Here is a 19575-nt window from a genome sequence, read left to right on the forward strand (position 1 = left end):
GTATAGAAATGAGAGTGATTTTGATGGATTCATTTGTACACATTTTATATGCTAAAGACAAAGATTACCACTGTTAGTTTCGTCTTTCTCTAAACTCATACTAAATGTATCCACCGTGCCTTCTTGTTTGATCGCATGTTCCTGATTCTTGTCTTTTTCTGGGTTGAGACACTCACAGCCATGGGAGAGTGAAACTCCTGAGGGAGGATGCACGTGGCATCACTATCTCACTTCCTGTTTACGTGGCCATGCTCGACCTCTGACTTTAAAATGACCAAACTCTGTTTAGAGCTGTTTTTCTCCCTCAGACACTTGTGGGTGTTCATTCCTTCAGAGTCACGCTGTCGTCATGACGTGAGCAGAAGCCACATCAGTTGTTTGCTGTAAGTTAATTTGCATGTTTGTGAGAGTGGCCCTGAAATATAAATGCACAAAGACTATGGGGTGCAGATTGTAAAGTTATGCATACTTCAATAAACAGCAACTTTTTTTTGCAACATTTAAAAAAATTGTGAATTTTATGTTACTTCTTACCAAATTTGAAACATTTGTGATTTTTTTTTTCTCTCGTAAAAATAAAATGTCAATTTTAAATCTAAATGTTAAATCTAAATCTAAATGTTGAATATTCAATCTAGATGTTAAATTTTGAATCTAAATCTGAACGATAAATCTAAATCTAAATCTAAATGTTGAATGTTAAGTTACATGTTAAATGAGCTTTTATTTTGGCACCCCTGGGGAATTTGCATATTAGCTAAATATTTAGTTTCATCCGTGACATTTAGTTTCATCCGTGACATTTAGATTTAACATTGAGATTTAGATTTAACATTTAGATTCAATGTTTAGATTTACCATTTAGGCTTAGGCTTAACATTTGCATTTAGATTTAAAATTAAGATTTAAATGTAACATTTAGATTTAGTAATCCTTAACATTTAAATTTAGATGTAACAATGACATTGTATTTTTACGAGAAAAAAACATCACAAATATGGCTCTAAATCTGATCAAAAGTAACATAAAAAAAAAAAAAGTAACATGTTTTTAAATGTGGTTTCTTAAACAAAGCTGTTGTTAATTTTAGCACACACCACTCCTCATACAAAGAGTTTGGTTTGTAAAAAAAAAAACAACCTTAACATCTCAGCACCAGGTATGAGGAAGCTTTCTGATGTGTGTGAATGAAATTTACTGTAACCTTGTTTGTCAGAAGAAAAGGCTCTATTATTTAAATTATTTAATTAACACAGAAAGAAATCCCATGCTGTTAAATTAAATATCTAAATGTTTCGAACACTGCAGAATGCTACAAAGCCGCAGATTTTGTATCATTGCCTAAGCGAGAGCATAGCAGGTGTGAATAAGTTAAAGGCGCTCTGTTTTCTTTGTTTGTTTTTGGTATTTCCCCCTACATTAGAAGACATTGTGTGTTGTGGTTTGGGTGTGTTTGCTGTTTAATGAAAGCATTGTTGCACCAGTTTCACCAACATGGGGTCACAGAGGCCGTATTCAGAGGAAATCCCAGGTCTCACATTGGTTCTTCAACATGATCCCTGGGGAACTGCAGGCTTTTCTAGATATGAGGAGAGATAAAACCTTTGAAGCACGTGTCTATATAAATATATATATGGAAAACCTTAACCTTTGATTGCCTTTCTATATGTAATCACTGAAGTGAAGAGTGCTGACCTGATTTTAATCTTGTGTTGGTGTCAGATTAGTGCTGCAGAAGCTCATGTAGGACCTCCAGGGACTTCCTTTGTCTCTGAGATTCTCAACCCACATCTACAGAGGATGTAGAAACGCCAAACAACCACGTTTGTTCTGTTTGGATCTGTTCAGTTAGTGGGTGTCATTAGCATGAATAAGGATACTTTTGACATTATTTTGTTAACTAACAAACAGTTGAAACTATGACATCCTTGGCTCACACCAACCTTGATACGCAAGACTTTTTTCTGCTCATTTTTCTACAAATGCAATGAATAAGTCAGACAAAGAGGTTTTGTGTACATGCCCGTTTTAATAATCTTATAGAAAACATGTGTTGAACACAACATACACTGTTTATTCATGTATTGTGAGGGGGAAAAAACTGAAAAATTTACATTTGAAACAATGCAATATATTTCAGCAAGTCTTCCTGTACATGTACAATGACCCGTCACCGTACACACATGGAACTGCAGTAAGAATCCAGCCTTCATTAACCGCCAGATACAAAAGATCAAAAAAGAGCTTCTGCGCTGCTGTTGGTTTTAATCGTACAAACACATCTGGCTAGAAATTCTAATAAAGCATTAAACAGTTTAAAACTGGTCTGCAAAACTCTACGTTATGCAAAATATTGCGCTAGTCACAGACAAACCACCAGACGAGTCCAGTCAAACTGTGATCTGATGGATTATTATATAAATAACAAATATACAAGAAATATTATGAACTGTCATAGAATACAAGGAAAACGTAATAAATACACTGTTACAAACAGCATAGGGTCAGCATTACACAGCTGGGTGCAACAAAATAGTTTAACTCGGTGGCCACGCACACACAAACACACGCACTCCTAATAATGGGTGTTAAACCATTAATGAATCATGGTACCTTCCTTTAATGTTCAGCAACCAGCTGCTGAACAGCCGACATGTACAAAGTGCTGCAATGAAAACTACAATCTACGAACGATTGTAACGCTAACAGTTAAAATTGTGCACACGCTTATTCAAAGTTCAAGATGAACAAATGAGGGTCTGAATCAACTTATTTGAGTTTCATGTGAGACTTTTGGTATACGTTCACACTTCTGTGAGGAAGCAGGGAATTCTTCAATGTGCTTTTGTTACAAGGCTGAAAAAACGTACTACTTTCAACTGTCTGAAGGCCATTGGAAAAACCTTCGTAAAACTCAAGCAACATTATTTGGTGTTATGACAATAAGTCTTAGAAATACATTTCCAACTCTCTCCTCATTTTACAATTACAACACAAAGTGCAAATTGTGCTGGGAAGTTCATTGAAGAATAAAAAATACATCCACAATAACAAGAAGAAGCATATACTATTGCCAGAACATTAGGAAGACTGTGACAACTTTGTCCGATTTGTAAAAAAGAAGACAAGTTTTACAGCTACATGAAAGTGTTCAATGAATGTGTTAAAACACTTTCAGAAGACACAATATTGTAAAAAATAATAAAAAGGCACACCAAAGTGTAAAAAATAAAACCTACCAGGTTACAAACAACTTTGTTGGTTGCAGGAGTTTAGAGACAACAAGGTGAAAAATGTCTTGAAGTGCAAGTTTCTAACTTTTACTTGTCCAAATACACAAAGTCTTTAGATCCACTTCATTTTCTTTGTCTGGAGGATCCTGCCATGTGACAACAGGAGGAAACTCCTACAGTTCCCCCTTCCAGGGGCCTCAAAGACAAACTTGCCGCTGGGTTTCCAGGCCTCCGTAGCAGGGGCTCTCCACATTCAGTCGGAAGCTCTCAAACCAGAACGCTCCACAGAGCCAAAGTGCAGGATTTCCACTGCAGGAAAAATTGACTTAGCATGACCAAACACTTAAGTTTGGCTATGTTTCTGCTGAGGATTCGTCTTGTGTTGCCGTTTCCATCCCATCTCGCCCTGTGTCCACCACCACGCCGCACCCCTCCGTGCCCAGTCCTTCTTGTTCGTCCAGCGTCAGCTCAAATTGAAACTTACTGGCCACAGGTCTGTCCTCCCCCTCCTGCAGGGGGCTTTCCTCTCCATCACTGGCGTAGAAAGGAGGAGAGGGACTCTGAGGGATCATGCTCTGGTACCAGTTTCTGTTGTCCTCCAATGTGTCCAGGATGTCCTGGGCGTCGGGATGTACCAGGTCGGCCCACGTTTCCCACAGGGGGTGGACGATGTAATCAATAAAGCCGACCTATAGGGGTAAAGCATAGAGATGACGTCAGTAAAAAATAAAAATAGACCTGAGAATTTGTGTTAAGAACTTCTTGGCTGTATTTCTGAGAGGTGAATGTAACAGATTACAAATATTCATGTTAGTGTAATTGAGTAGTTTTTATGGGTACTTGTACTTTTTTGTGTATATTTCTGAATCAGTAATTTTACTTGTACATAAAGAGTAACTAAACCCAAAAACCACTTTTTTCTGCTGAATACAAATCCTGGTCCAACATTTAATATTTTAGTCAAAGGATTTCAATTTGGCAAATTTAGTTGTAAAATGTCAGAGTGACTGCCCACTATGGGTTTAAACCTGGCTATTACGATTGATTTTTGCTAATGGCTGAGAACAAGATCATGTGATGTTTTGGGACCTTCTAGCATTAAACGAGCACTGTTAGCCCCGCCCCTTTTATAAAAACTAGCACCTGTTAGCTCTACAATCTGTGGTGAGTAGGTTATAGAGAGAGAAGAGTGAATAGAGAGGTATAATGAGTAGCTCATTAGCATAGCATAGATTGTTCATTGGAGATTTTATAGTATAGACTGGGCGTGTCTTAATTGCTCCAGGAGCCCCGCCCATAATCAAGGCATTTTTTTTAATTAGTGGCAGGTCAGGAGAAAGCAGGGGTTTAGTTACTCTTTAAGTACATTTTAAAAGAAGTAAGGTAATTAGTTACATTTGTACACCCAACCGTTACTGAGTAAATTCTTATTTTTTGTTTTAAAATGATCAACGGACATTGTAAAACTACAAAAAAAATGAAATGACCAGACAACAAAAATACATCACATCATAGCTGACCAATCAGATTAAACGTGACGCATTGCACCAAAACAGCAATGAATGCCTGTTATTTTCTCAGTTTTAGATTTCATAAATGTAGCTATACTTAGAGCCTGAGAACATATTTTTATTTTGAATTAAATGTACATTTGACAAACCTTTTATTTTATACAGATGCCTTTGTAGAAAATAAATTAAGTACCAAATTGTGCAAGATTTGGTTTCTACATGAGAACCGCGGCAAGATTTATTACCTAAAATAAACATGTAGGGTGAAAGTAACTAGTAACTTTTACCTTGAGTACTTTTTAATTCAGCTCCTTTTTACTTGTATGTGAGTAATTTATGTATGGCTTACTTGTACTTAAGTACAATGTCTATCAAGTAACTTCTACTTGAGTAGCAAATATCAGTACTGTGGTATTTCCCACCTGGGTCCTTTCCACTGAGGCTGTGTGTTTGTCACACATGGGGCTAACTTCCATCCCTCGCTCCCTCTCTCTGTCCCCCTGGTGGAAGAACTCGTCCATGATTCTGTCGGTCCACTGCCGGTACAGATCCAGTGGCTTAGTGGGGTTACTCAGGTCCGCACAGTGAACCACGTTACACAGAACCTGTCAATCAACAAATCAGCAATTTGGCATCGAGTTTTTCTCTCTTAAAAAGAACAAAACAGCAAATGTGTACAAAACAATTCCCCTTACCTGCATTCTGTCTGTGCAGTTATCCAGCAGTAAGACACCAGAGCTGGTCACCTTCTTGGTTTCCACCATAGTCTTCAGATTAGCCAGCAAGCTCATGTGTTTGGACATGTCAGTTGCCAACACCTGGAATAAATGGAAAAAGAAAAACAAAATGTACCTAAAAATAACCTGATGTTTCAGAATCTGGAGTAAGTCTGTGCTTTCCTCACCATGTCTATGACCATCCTGCGGAGCGTCTGCCGCTGCTTCTTGTTCAGGTTTTGGAAGATGTCACAGTTTTCCTCCTGCAGCAGTTTGAAGCCGACAGCCAGGTGGTGATTTTCCAACACTGATTCATCGTTGTACATCAAAGCCAGCTCAGAGTCTAGAACAAAGAGGCAAAACGAGAGGAATTAAACAGGGCTCTAGCCATCCTCACTCGGGTAACCAGGGCAACTAAGAAGGATTGTCTGAACGAACTTGTATATATTTTTTGTAGACACAGCCCATCTGTCTATTTTGTAAACCTACAGTAAATACACTAAATCAGAGGTGTCAAACCTGTTTTTGTTCAAAGGCCTAAAACAGAGCAGTTTGATCCCAGTGAACCACAGATTTTAGACGTTAAAAAATACATTATTGTGCTCTAGTTTTCATTTCCACGTAATAATTAAATGCACAGTATGTAAGGAACCAACAACATCCAACCAATAAAAAACTAATATTTTTCCCTGAATGTCCAGGATTTTGTGACCAAGTTTTGTGGGATTGTTTTTTAGAAATTACAGGAATTTAGAAAAATTTAAAGCTTATCATGATACAGTCGTGGGAAATTTGCAAACCCCTGCAACAAGTATCGTGGATTTTAATCGAATTTGTGAATTTAGAGTGGCAGATTTCTACAACTATATATATATATGTATATTTTTTACTGCATTTCAGTTGGACTAGATTTATATTTCACAAAGTGAAAGTATAGAAACACAGTTAAGATAGTGTGTTGTTTTAATAAAGAAAAAAAACAAAAAACATTTCAAATATCAATTTTTACTATTTCAGAAATTTCAGGCGACCCAATTTAAACTCCAGACAACCTCACATGGGGTCCTGACCCCAAGGTTGAGAAACAATAATTTAGTGGCTCCTGAATAGATTATTTCTATAGTTTTTATAATTTCCCGTCATGTCACGCTTGGGGTGGGACTTAGACTGACACTTTACATGAATGAGTTACAATTTACTTTGACTTACTGGTATTGATGAGGAACTGGTTGGACACTCCGGGATGATCCACGTCATGAATGGCTGCGGCAAAGATGGCCGCCAAGATCTCAAGATCTGTGAACACGGCCTGTGTAGGAATACAAGGAAGTGGAATATTACAAAAAACAAAGGTGTAAGCGATTACTGGTACAATGTCCATACAAGGGAAGGAATGAGACACTGGTTTAAAGCCAATCCCTTGTGTCATCCTCTCTGCTGGCATGCATTGTGTGATGATGATAATGATGGAGCTGGCCAGGTAATTAAATCTGTGCAAACATCTTATAAAAAGGGTGTGGACAAGCACTGACACACTCAATTAGAAAGGTATACAACTGATGATATTAAAAGGTGAAATCTACATCCTGCACGTCTTAGCTGGGTTGTGTGTGTGACATAAGGAGCAGAGGGTCAGGTGATGGAGGACTTAATGACACTTACGTCCAGTGCTGGGGTGGAGAGAAGGATGTGGGTGGACTGGGCCACGTCTGCGGCGTGCAGGCTGTTGTGATAGGCCACGTCGGAGTGATAGTGGCCCTCCAGGGTCAGCATGAACGTCACAAAAGTGTCCGTTGGAATTTTAAACGTCCTCATGAGGTCTCGTTCCTGCAGAGAATCATGGGGAAAAAGGTCTTCAAACGGTCCACGAGGACAAAAGTGGCTTTGTGATGAAAATGTTAAGTCATGTTTTCTAGCATTGACATTCGACAGCAGATGGTGAATCCTAAAACACATAAAACTATGACTCACGAACACACGTTTGGTGTTTTAACAAAAAAAATAAAAGTGGAAGGCAATATGGCGATGGATATCGATGTTTATACTTTAGATCGATTTGACTAAATCATTGATTGAACAATCGATTAATCGTTACACACCTATTAACTACATATGTGACTGACCTGAAAGATGGCGTACATGACACATGTGAGTGGTCGGTTTTGGGAATGCTCAGCCACTTTGAAGATATTCAATCCCCATTTGTTGATGTCCTCCAGATCCTGTTGCGGAAATATTCAGCTGATCAGAGCAAAGTCCTAGGGAACGTGTTGATTGGCCGTGGCCCAGACTATCTCACCTTTGACAGAAGTTCCTCCTGATCCGTCTTGACCCCAAAACGATTCCCGATGCTTCCCGAGATGCTGGACGAGTGGCTGACCTTTTTCACCCCGCTGATCTGTGTCATCATCCCACCCTGATGCGGCTGCTGCTGTATCGGCTGCTGCTGCTGAAGTCTTCTCTTTCTTTCCCTCGTCTTTGGAAGAGCACATGGAAGCTCCAGCTCATTTTGTTTGTCTGAAAAAGAAAAATGCATAAAGATTTCAACAAAAGATCCAAAGTTTACTTCAGTTGTTAGACATCATTAGAAAAGATTAAATCCCATTGTTCCGCAAGTCGAAGTCAGCTTCAGATTTAGTCGTTTTTCAAACTATTCAAGTTGTATTTAAGGCCAAGAATAAATTATTACCATGAAACATTCAAAAGCTCTTTATTGAGAGGGAAGGGGCTTACAAACTGAGAAGTAAAGTTACTTTTAGGACAACAAGGAAAAACTTTTGTGTATCAGTATGTGGAATAAGATTCTGGAACTGTTTGCCAATAGAAATTAAAGAGTGTCAATTATCTGAATTCAATTAAAAACAGAAAAAATAACAGAAAAATACACAAAAACAAGAACAAAAACACACACAAACCCTTTGTTTTTTCCTGTATTCATGCTCAGATTGCTCAGTATTTCCAATGCTGTCATGAATGTTGACAATGTGTCCCTGGATTGGAAAAATCACATTTTTGTGGGACCAGCTGTGATGAAATTTTCCCATCTCTGCTCTACAAAGCATGAGAAAATGATCCCTGTACACCTGACAGGTGTTAGCTGCAATGCAGTAGCTGTTATGTTTGCCACTCTTTCAATCCACCATTTTTATTATCATTAGCTTCTCCATCACCTTGTTTTGATTAAATCATGAAACTGTCTTCTGTTCTCAGTGTGTAGTTAGTGTGTACTGTCTCGTCAGGCTGCCTGTAGCTGTACGCTGGTAGAATATGTGTGAATATGTGAATATGTGAGGGGCCAGACTGAGTCACGATGTGCCTGCAGGCTTTTAAAGCACAAGGAAACACTGCTGTCATCCTGATGAATAATGCAGTGTCTGCTTGGACCTGATGGCAGAGGATGAAGAACACAAACATTCTCCATCTTTCCTCCAACTCCTCCTCCAGAGGGAGTAAAAAGCCCCCCCACCACCCATTTCTCTGCAGTCAGCGTAAAGGAACTTTCTGTCTCTTCCAACAAAACCAGATCAGACTGGTTTGAGAGCGTGGGTCACATCCACTCAGGAGTTTCTCTAGCACAGACTTTGTGTCAAATTGCTTATGTACTAATGAAATGTGTAAAGGTTGTAATGAACGTAACTAAATCTGTCTGTAAACAAAAACAAAGTCATTTCAGTTCAGGAGCCAAATACGGACCAGTTTTAGCTTCAGTGGGCCACGGTTTTTTTGGTGGAAAAAAGAGCAAAATCAACATCAATGTGTCCTCATTTTCACTTCCACATATAAATGATATATAAATGATCAAATACGTGTGTATATTTGTTCCTGCAGGATCTTCACTTACCTGGTTTAAGGAATTTGGGGGATATTTTGTGGAATCATTTGAGGAAAATCTGCAAGATTTTGGAAAAATTGAGAGCTTTCAACAAGTTGAGATTAAAAATGAGTGCCGTCATGTGATATAAGAAGTGGAAAACTCTATTATGGCCTTTAATTGTTTTATTTGATTTAGAGGGGCTGAGCTATCTACAACTTAATTAGTTGGTAATTTACAAAATGTTTAATGTTTTTTTCTATCATTTTTACTTTCTCCAGCGGGCCAAATTTGATGCTCTAAGGGTCCGGATTTGGCTCCCGGGCCTTGGGTTTCACACGTGCTGTAAACGATTTCTTTCAAGATGTTTCCACTCTCGGTAATGAGGATTATTGGGACATTTCTACATTTTGTGAGGATCAGTGTAAGAGCGGAGTGTGACGCAGACAAGGTGCTCACCTAGGAAGGTGTTGGAGATATACTCTGACACTTGGTTGCCTGAGCGACTCATCTCAGACAAGTGGCTTAGTTCCCGGTTTAGCATCCTCTTAAACTGAAAGCAGAACAAAAAGAGACATAAGGAATATAATTTACACACAGCATTTTCTCTCTCTCTCTCTCTCTCTCTCTCTCTCTCTATATATATATATATATATATATATATATTTTTTTTTTTTTTCTTCATTTGAACAAAAACAAAATGTAACACAATGTTCATCGTGGTCCATGCGCACATGTTCTAAGGAAACGTGATGTACCAGTTTGCCCAACGAATTCAACCACTAAACAAGAGTGAAGTAACAAAGAGTGCGTGATAATAAAACATGGCAAAAAGGGTAATGGGAAATATAATGGAGTCAATATTCAAATCTAAGTGACTAGCAGCAACTAGTAGTAGTTATGATAAGAATGTACAGAAAGTAAACATGTCTGCACACACTGCCATCAAAGGAAAGTCCTGGCTTAGACCCATACCTTGATGTATCCCCAGGACACAGAGAACAAGTAGTTGGCCTCAGGCATGGTGCTGAGCCCCTGGTGCTCCCCAGCAGAAGCAGTGAGTGCTCCTCTCTGAGTGGACCCCCAAGGCTGAGCTTAGCCACCCAAGCCTGAAGCTTCGGATGCCACCGAATCACTACCTTCCAGCAGTTAATGGCGTCTGAAAAACGTTCCAGTGGAGGAAGCCTCTGCCGAGGGGCTGCAGCAGACCCCTACATGGTCAAACGCCCCTCGTCTAAGCATCGCCCATTATCTACAGTTGTTCTGAGTGATGGAATCCCCCGATGCAAATTTAAAAATGTGCCCTTTTCTCTGCTTTTTAAGTCGTTGCCAGTCTGGTCAAACCTTCTCTTCCTTTCAGTCACCATCCAAATGTAATCCAATAATAAGCGAGGGGGAAATCCAACCTTCTAAAGCCCAGCTTGAGAAAGCCAGGGAGGAAAAGCACGGTGGCACGACAGAGGGAGGAAAAGAAAAGGCGGAGGGAGGAGGTGTGGTGGTGGTGGGGGGGCGAGAGCATAGCGTCCCCTGTGGCAGACAGACTGGTTAACTCTCTCTCTCTCTGTGTGTACCATCCAACCTTGCAGATAAGTACTGAACCGTACATAGCACTGCAGAATATGAAAGCCTGGAGAAGCCCCTAGAATCTCCTTCAGTCTCGCTGCTGCTTAAACCAATGCTTTGTACAAAGCCAAACAAAACCAACACCTGCCAAAAAGTGAACGCACAACAAACCGAATGCAATGCAAAGGCACTGCACAAGAAGAACACAAAGCTATACAATTATCCTCTGGATGTTTTTTTATCCACATTAAATCAAAGTTCTCTGGGGCTATTTACAATCCTGAACATAATCACAATGTTTCACTTCAATGACCTTTAATGACCTTCAAATCTGTTATCCTCCAGGAAAACCAACCCATCATCATCATCATGCTGCAGTAGGGTTCTGCACAGAGGACACGTACAAGAGAGATGACGGAGGTTGACAAGCAGCAGGCAACCACCGAGCGCAGAGCAACCTGAACGCCATGGCAACAGAGTCACATGGTTGTCTCACATCACGCTCACGGTGCTCCCCAGTCTGAACGCATTACATCACGTATGCAGAAGCTGGGGCACATTCAACCCTGAGCAATGTGCAGGGACTCAGTCAGGCGTGCTGAGTCACTGTAATCTGATGATGCTGAGAAACAGGAATTTATCTACTGATAATGACACTTTTTAAAATGGGGATTTAGTGAGATTGGCTGCATCACATAACAGGAATCATATGTTACCCTTTAAACGTACAATGGAGCCTTTTCTCCAGTCAGACCAGCTGCCTTATATCTGCAGCCAAACATACGACTAACATCTACTTGTATATAAAACTTTATATTTGAATTTTCAAAGATCTGGCAGCACAAAACATCTAGACTAGAGTGCCAAAAAGCAGGTCATTAAAAAAGTGTGGCTCATAACAACAAAGGAAGCTTATAAATAAGGAAAAAAAAATAGTGCTTATAATGAAGCAGCTCTATTGGGTTTAACAGGAAGAAGCAATAGACTCTATAAAGTAGAGCAGGAACAAAAGGATTTCCACAACTTCTAGGAAATCGCAGCTGTTTGTCAGTCACGCTTGGTCAAGCAGTTCAGCTGAAACACACTGCATTACTCATGGCACGCTGACAAGTCAATGATTGTGTCATAGCGTGGCGTTAACACACACACACACTCACAAACACAGTGTTACATTAGTGCCATTAAAAAAGTTCCCACATTATGAAAACACAAAAACCTATATGTAGCAATAGGAGATTACATAAAATAGAGACATAATTTTATAGAATAAGGTGCCTTTGAATGAAGTTTGAGCATTCTTGGAATTTAATTAATTTAATTTAACTTAATTAATCCCATTCATCTATTTTCTCCTTTTTTCAGGGTCGCGGGGTAATTTAATTTTATCTCATTTTATTATAATAATGAAAAAAAAAAGACTGTTAAACTTACATATTATAATAATCAACAAAAAAATCAAGTTTCTAATTGGAAAATAATGCCAGTAAAAAATATAACTGACAACATATTAATATGATAATCATTAAAAAATGAAAAACAGCTTGGATGAGAATAATTAATTAGTGAATGAGAGGCTGTATTTGGTTCTCTACATTTTAAAGTGAAAACAATTACTACTAACTTACCATTTTCCATCTTGTAAGCATCTCAATGTTTTTCTTGTCCTTATCAGAGCAGCATATTCCCATTGTCACGAAATAAAAACTTTACTAAGTCAAAGAAAAAACTCCTAAAAGTGAGAGAGGGATGCTTGTGTTCAGCTCGTCTTATAATCTATTTACTGATGTGGCGTCAGGCAGGAAACCATCAGTGATAAAGCTTCGTTCTACACAGCTAAATAGATCGATGGCTCCTCCCCCCGCCACAGACCCGAGCATTTTCCCCCGCCTACTTCCTTCTTTCTTTCTTTACAGAGGTCATTTACTGGTAGACATGAGGCTTCAACAGCCTCAGGGAATAAGTCACAAACACACCTAGAAGCTTACCAGTAAAAAGTCCAAACAAAAACCAGCCTGGCAGACGTGCTCAGCTCACGTGTTGGTGCATCACTATTTACTGTATCTGCCATGAATGCAACTTATCTCTTGAGCTGCAGTGGGGTATTTGGTAGACAAGTGGCTACACGTGAACAGTTTGACATTTTAATGCGATACCCCTGTGGTGTAATCTGACAAAGTCCAGAGGCAGAATGCAGGCGGATGTCCCACATGAGGCTCTTTGTAATATCAACAAAACACTTTTGTTGGAATAAAATCACAACAATCACTTTCAGATATTTATCCTCAGTAGACTAAATGCTGAAAATCTATACAGCAGTGGTTCCTAAACTTTTCACAGTTCCGTACGTCTTCAGACATTTAACCTGAAGCCATGTACCTCCTACTCCTGCACACTTAAAAACACATAATAATGTAATGTCATATACAACAAAGCCCTACAGTGAAATTTGTCTCGAATTGTACCTATCCTGTTGAGGACTAATATATAATTTAAAAGATGAATAATAATCTTTAAGGACACAAGAAAACATCTTATTAAGAATTGTTACTTGATTTATTTAATTAGTCTACTGGCATTTTCAGTGTGAAAAAAAACTCTTTTTTTCTTCACCCTGAAATTATGAAAAACAACTCACGACAACTTTAATGAGAGTTGTGAGGTTGAGAGGAGGCACATCACTCTGTAATGTTGGGCTGAATTTGAGAGAGTCTGAGTCTCAAATCTTTCTCCATGCAGTCATGTTCTCTATTTTGTTTTCATGTTTGTCAAAGCTGAAAATTCACTTTCAAGTAATAATAATAGTAATAATGCATCAATTTTATATAGCGCTTTTTTTGGGACTCAAAGCCGGTTTACGGAATACAGAAAAAACTATAAAAGTAAAAGAAAGGTTAATTGAAAGCAAGTTTGAAAAGGTGGGTTTGAAAAGTTAAAGTATGTGGCGGCATAGGGCATCAAAGTCTTGATAGCACGTTTTACTAGTGCAAAGCAATGTAGCTCTTGTCATATTTGCACTTTTTTGACAAGACAGTCACCACTGGTAGAGGGTAGTCTTACATGAGCCAATGTGTAGTTTGTGGCAATGTATGGAGGCTCCTGACTATTTATATTCTAGTTTCCAATGTTGTCACACTTTTTTTTAATTTTTTTATTCATGTACCCCTTGTGACAATTTCTGTATCCCTGGGGGTACCCGTACCCCACTTTGGTAACCTAGGCTATACAGTTTTCTAAAAATAGTTTTTTTTTTTATTCTACTATACATATTTCCCGTTCTTTTCTTTCCTTTGATGAATGAGGAGAAAGTTACAGAGGAAACATGACTTTAAAGACTAACTAAACCCCAAATCCCCTTTTTTCTGCTGAATACACATTTATCTGGGTATGAAGTAGTGCTGTTGATCGATCCTGGTCCAACAGTTAACATTTTAGTAAAAGTATTCTAATTTTGCGTATTTAGTTGTAAAATGTTAGAGTGACTGCCCTCTCAGGGTTGAACGCCGACTATTATGATTGATTTTTGCTATTGGCAGAGAACAAGATCATGTGATGTTTTGGCACCATCTTGCATCACAAACAACAAGCACTGTTAGCCCTGCCTCTTTTATAAAAACTATCGCCTGTTAGCTCTACAATCTGTGGTGAGTAGGTAGGATTAAGGGAAGAATGAATAGAGAGGTGTATTGAATATTGAGTAGCTAGTTAACATAGCATAGATTGTTTAATGGAGATTTTATAGTATAGACTGGGCGTGTCTTAACTGCTCCAAGAGCCCCGCCCATAATCAAGGCATTTTTTTTAAATTTCCCTCCTAGTGGCAGGTCAGGAGAAAGCAGGGGTTTAGTTACTCTTTAATTACCATCAAGCTCCATAACCGCCACGGCAACTTGTCTGATTTCTTCGCCACCCTTTCAGTCAAATGGAATCACAGCTCTATAATTTGATGTCCAGCTACAGACACACTGCTACATCTGTTTCAATCATTTTGTCATACTTTCCCCTAAAGACAGCAGTACTTCAAAGTTGAAGTGACCACACATGAATTACAGTTTCCAACGTTGCTCGGCTCAGGGTCTCACTCCGTCCCACAGAGTGCAACTCCTCTAAACGGATTCAGATGCTTGTGTTTGTCCAAGGCCATCACCAGCATCAGCATTAAAGGGAGGGGAGGCTAATGATAGTGAGGCAGCTTCCCTCCTGTGAGGTCACAGACACCAGGCTGGTGGTCAGCAGGGTGTGTGGTCTTTGTAACCTCAGACACACCTGTGTCCTTGAATACTGAATGTGGAGACACTTTCCAGTTTTTTGTGGGTTTGAATACAACCTGAGGTTCAGGGAAGGAATGGACACACACGAGGGCTGGGCGGTATGACCAATAATGTATATCAAGGTAATTTTCAAAATTCTAACAGTTTCACAGTATATTGTGTTTTTTTTTTCATGCATAATCAGGTGTTCACAGCATTTTCTACTAGTTGAGAGAAGAATTACTGCAGTAGATGGTCTATTTTACTGTCAGGATGAGTGAATATTGTAGAATAATTCCACACTAGTAGTAATACAAGTTTGCAACAGTAGCCCAATGGCTCTTTGCCGCACTAGCTTAGCTTTAGCATTAGCTTTGATTTCTAGCTTTAAGTGCTGCATACTCAGTGGTGTGGTGGTTTCTTATGGTGAATAAGGTAGCGTTTGTTTGCAGCTCCACCAGGACTTATTTCTGCGTTATAGGAATTACAAATTGCGATCCTATGCTCACTTTTTTTGTGTATTTCGGCCGAAGTGCCAACATGCTAAGCTAACCGTGCCTCGGTGTCATTTTGTGTATTTTGTAGTCGTTTGTCTGTTCTTATTATTCAGTATATTTTTTCTTTATTTTGTGTGTTTTTGTTGTCTTTTTGTGAGTTGCTGGTAATATTCAGTGTGATTATCATTTGAACTAAAAACAAACATAAAACCCGTATTTTTAATGCTTTCATTTGTTAATTTTCTTCTCTCTCTCAAGTACCCCCTCTCGTGCTATCGTGTACCCCCAATTGAGAAACACTGCTGTACGCTAAACTACACTGCAAACAAAATAGGAACATTCTTTGTCTCACTCCACATTTGCACAACAAACACACTGAGGAAATAAAAGTTGTACGTCATCAACTATTTCAAAATCGAGATTGGTCAAAGGAGAGGGTCACTGTGTGGCCTCCCCAGTTACATCCACTTTTGTCCAGTCAGTCCCATTGACGTAGTTGTCCGTAAAGAATACTTATTCCAATCATCAAGAAAGAGAAGTGAAGGAGGCTGTGTATACTGTGTGGTTACAAAAAAAAAAAAAAAAGACAGGAAGCTGGTGTCACGGTCACCCATCATGATCTGCACCGTCAACGCCCCCACCCACCCCCACGTTCCCCATTCTGATCCTCCCTGAGACCACACAGCAGAACACAAGCCGATATAAACACCTTCAGTCTGAAGCAGAGTTTATACTCATTCATGTAGCCATCCTGTCTCCAGTGTTAGCATGGAAGTTAAGAAAATAAGAAAACTGGTAATTTGATGATTGTCTTTCTTTTATGGGTCATACAGTTGTTTTTTTAGTTCTTTTATGAGGTTTATCTCACAAAACTATAACAACAGTTCAAATTGGTTATTTGTTCAACTCTTTTTGCTTATGTGGAAACACACTATAACGTTGAAAACAACCGTCACCCTCAGATTTACATGCATTGCATAATTTACAAGACAATTACAAATAACAGAATCTGAAAGCTCACATGGAAAAGCTTATCAGCTGTCATAGTTGATCAGTGTTTGTGACCATTGCCTTTACTGGCTGTATGTGGATTATGGGACACCCCGTGATTATCACATTATAACAAATATATTATATTTGATGTGCTAAAATTATCAGTTTTCAATATTACATTACTTTTAATGATTATTATTACTTTCAAGTAACTTTCTGTACATTAGCAACATGAAACATTTCTGGAAAACATGATATCTTTAATAAATATAATTTATTTTACTGACAATTTGGGAATGTGGATCAAAGTTCTTTTGAACACAATATGCAAAAAAACTAATACCTAGACTATGGTCAAAGTCAAATGTATCAGAGCACTTTGCATGCACGTGTGTACATACAAAGCACTGCCTTCCTCTTGTTTGCACGAGGCAAAGATATAAAAACACCTCAAACATTTTTATGAGGCAAGCAGCCCGTTACATTGATCACTGACACCTTGTATGCAAACCTTCCATTGTCAATGTTAGAAGAAAAACAGTATTAAAAGTTGATGCGCTACTGCATTTTGAATGCGTCAATGTGACGGAAAGCTATTTACATATTTTATTCTTCGTTAAAAAAAAAAAAGGACCAGCCACATTGTAACAAAGGGCATTTGTATTGGCAGGCACAAGTCTGTAAAGTCACAGACATAAAATATTCTCATTTTCAGACAGCATGTCACTGAAATCCCAAACTGACAACTGTAAGTAAAAATTAAATTTAGTGCCTTAGATCAGAGAAGGTAAACAAAGAGTTAACAGTGAAGAGTAAACTGTAAGTAAAGTGATAAAAATGAGCAACAGGTGGCAATGAAAGAGTGAAAAGTGACTAAAATGGGCAAAGAAACAGGTGGTATGTAATGTCAAAAGGTAGCTTGAATGAGCAAAATGTGGCAAACAGTAGTGAAAAGGGGCAAAAATGTGGGACAAAGAGAGGCAAAATGTAGGAAAAACAGAAACAAGGGTTATTCAGTGGGCAAAATGTAGCTTATTTGGATAAAAACTGGCAAACTTACAAAAATGGACAAAAAGGGATATTTATTAGCAAAAGAAAGCTAAAATCTGAAACAAAATCAAAGAACTTTCAAATTTTTTGGAAAAGGGGATAAAATGGGACAAAGGAAATTGCAAAATGGCCAAAGAAAATGATAAAAATGAGTTAAAATTTTTCCCCCTTTATAGGTTTTCTGTAGGATTAATAATTAAAATCAAGACATAAAGAGAGCCACATGTTGAGTATCACCGACTTAATAACAGCTTCATCATGGTTTTAGTAAATGCATTAAAAAAACCAAATTGGCAGTCAACAGCTTAAAATTGCTGCTCTAACCCTGATTATGGTTCCGACTCTTAGAATTCTTGACATGTTGAATATGAGCTTAGATTCTTAATTGACTGATCAGGTAAAATGTCTGTTTTGTTTGTGTTTCAACACCATTTAAAAAAACACATACCTTGTTAGAGGCCATGTCACTGACGGACCGATAGGTCTGAATTGTCTCCAACTGGTCCAGACACCAATCAAGCTCTTCCATTGTTTCCATAGCCAGCTTCTGGTAGGACTCATCTGCCAACAGACACATGGATACATAATCAGACCCAAGGGGATCCATGTCCCTGCTTGAGCTCCCGGACACCATGTGTGGTGGTGGTCCCAGGGTTCCAGAGCAGATCGATAGTATGGGGGACTGGCATGGAGGACATCCGGCAAAGACAGAAGAGGAAAGGGAGGAGGATTGCACACAGACCTCCTTCCTCTTGCTGCAATTCACTACCTCAGATAAAGTTCAGGGAAGTTGCAGTAGTGCTTGACAACCCTCTCTCTCTCTCTCACTCTGCAGCCTCCTCCTCTGTATACACTTTTGTTCCTGTTCTTGTGTGCTCAGCAAACCCCCTCCCACTCTGTCTGCTTCTCCCACTGCTTCTCTGTCTCTCTTTCACTAATTTACCACTTCTTACAATCACTCTGAATGAAGGGAATGAAAAACCAAGAGGTCTGCTGCCTCCTGCTGTCGCAAAGTCTCTATCTGGGTTTCCATTACAGATTTTCGCCAAATAAAAGCGATATTTCTAAATGTCGACAAAGTATACTTGCGCTTTGAATGTGTTTCCATTGGAGGCCGTTTTGGGCAGGAGCCTCGTAACCCCCATTAAATCTCATCCCGTGAGACTTCTCTGCAGGATGATGGATGCTCAAAACCTCATTACAACACTTTGTATTCCTTTGTTGTTTCACGTCTAATGTGGCAGAAATAATGTTTCAGTATAATACTAAGAAATGTCTCGGTCTCCTCTTCTGTCCACACATACTGCGCCATGTTTTCTCAGAGAGAAGTGGTCATGTGACCAGGTAACTCACATCATGTGACCATGTACGCCATGTTTTGTGACGTGTATTTGCGGAAAAAGTATTTCAGTAGTGCTTTTGTGACACATTTCAATATCGAAACGTCTGAAATTCCTCTACATGAAAGTGTAAAAACTTTTTTAGCGATATTTGAGTGTTTTTTCTTTTAATTCAGCTCTTTTCTTTACCAGTTTTTATTGCTCTATTAAGACTTTGCACATTTCCGAGTGTAATGGAAACGCAGCTATTGCCCCCACCGGCCGATAACTTCGTGTACATAACTTCATTCTATAACCTGTTTCCTTCTAAGAAAAAGAGAAAATCCAGATTTCAACCCACATTCACAAATACAGTATATTGCTGAACAAGACTTGTGAAATAAATGGACGATAATATGAAGTGACAACAATATGAGACCTTGTCACTCCTGTGAAGACCTACACCTCAATTGGCTTCGCTAACTTCCACTGAAAACCAGCAAACCACTTCAAAACCAACTTTGGTGAACAGCAGCAGAGATCACACCGTATACCTCCACACTGCACAAACTGAATTTCTCCTCTTTGAACTTCTCTGAGGGAGGAAAAGATTTATATCAAACACCAAACTTTGT

At 38.9% G+C, this 19575-nt stretch overlaps 1 protein-coding gene across 3 annotated transcripts in view; it reads right to left on the bottom strand.

The window, feature by feature from the left end:
• Positions 1–2009: 2009 nt before the first annotated feature.
• The window catches only part of LOC114478770 (cAMP-specific 3',5'-cyclic phosphodiesterase 4B-like), a 62141-nt gene continuing 44575 nt past the window's right edge, over positions 2010–19575 (bottom strand). For 2 of the 3 annotated variants that reach the window (XM_028472027.1, XM_028472028.1), the window contains 10 exons: positions 18070–18182; positions 9731–9824; positions 7760–7977; positions 7584–7682; positions 7123–7287; positions 6670–6769; positions 5649–5803; positions 5440–5562; positions 5167–5349; positions 2010–3922 (listed from right to left, as the gene is read on the bottom strand). In XM_028472027.1, coding sequence (XP_028327828.1) covers positions 3587–3922; positions 5167–5349; positions 5440–5562; positions 5649–5803; positions 6670–6769; positions 7123–7287; positions 7584–7682; positions 7760–7977; positions 9731–9824; positions 18070–18182 — 1586 coding nt within the window. In that variant the 3' untranslated portion in view covers positions 2010–3586. Of the gene's footprint in view, positions 3923–5166; positions 5350–5439; positions 5563–5648; positions 5804–6669; positions 6770–7122; positions 7288–7583; positions 7683–7759; positions 7978–9730; positions 9825–10246; positions 10746–18069; positions 18183–19575 lie in introns of those variants that run through there. The other variant, XM_028472029.1, reaches the window with a different exon arrangement.

Source organism: Gouania willdenowi, chromosome 17, assembly GCF_900634775.1.
Source record: "Gouania willdenowi chromosome 17, fGouWil2.1, whole genome shotgun sequence".
Classification (NCBI taxonomy): domain Eukaryota; kingdom Metazoa; phylum Chordata; class Actinopteri; order Blenniiformes; family Gobiesocidae; genus Gouania; species Gouania willdenowi.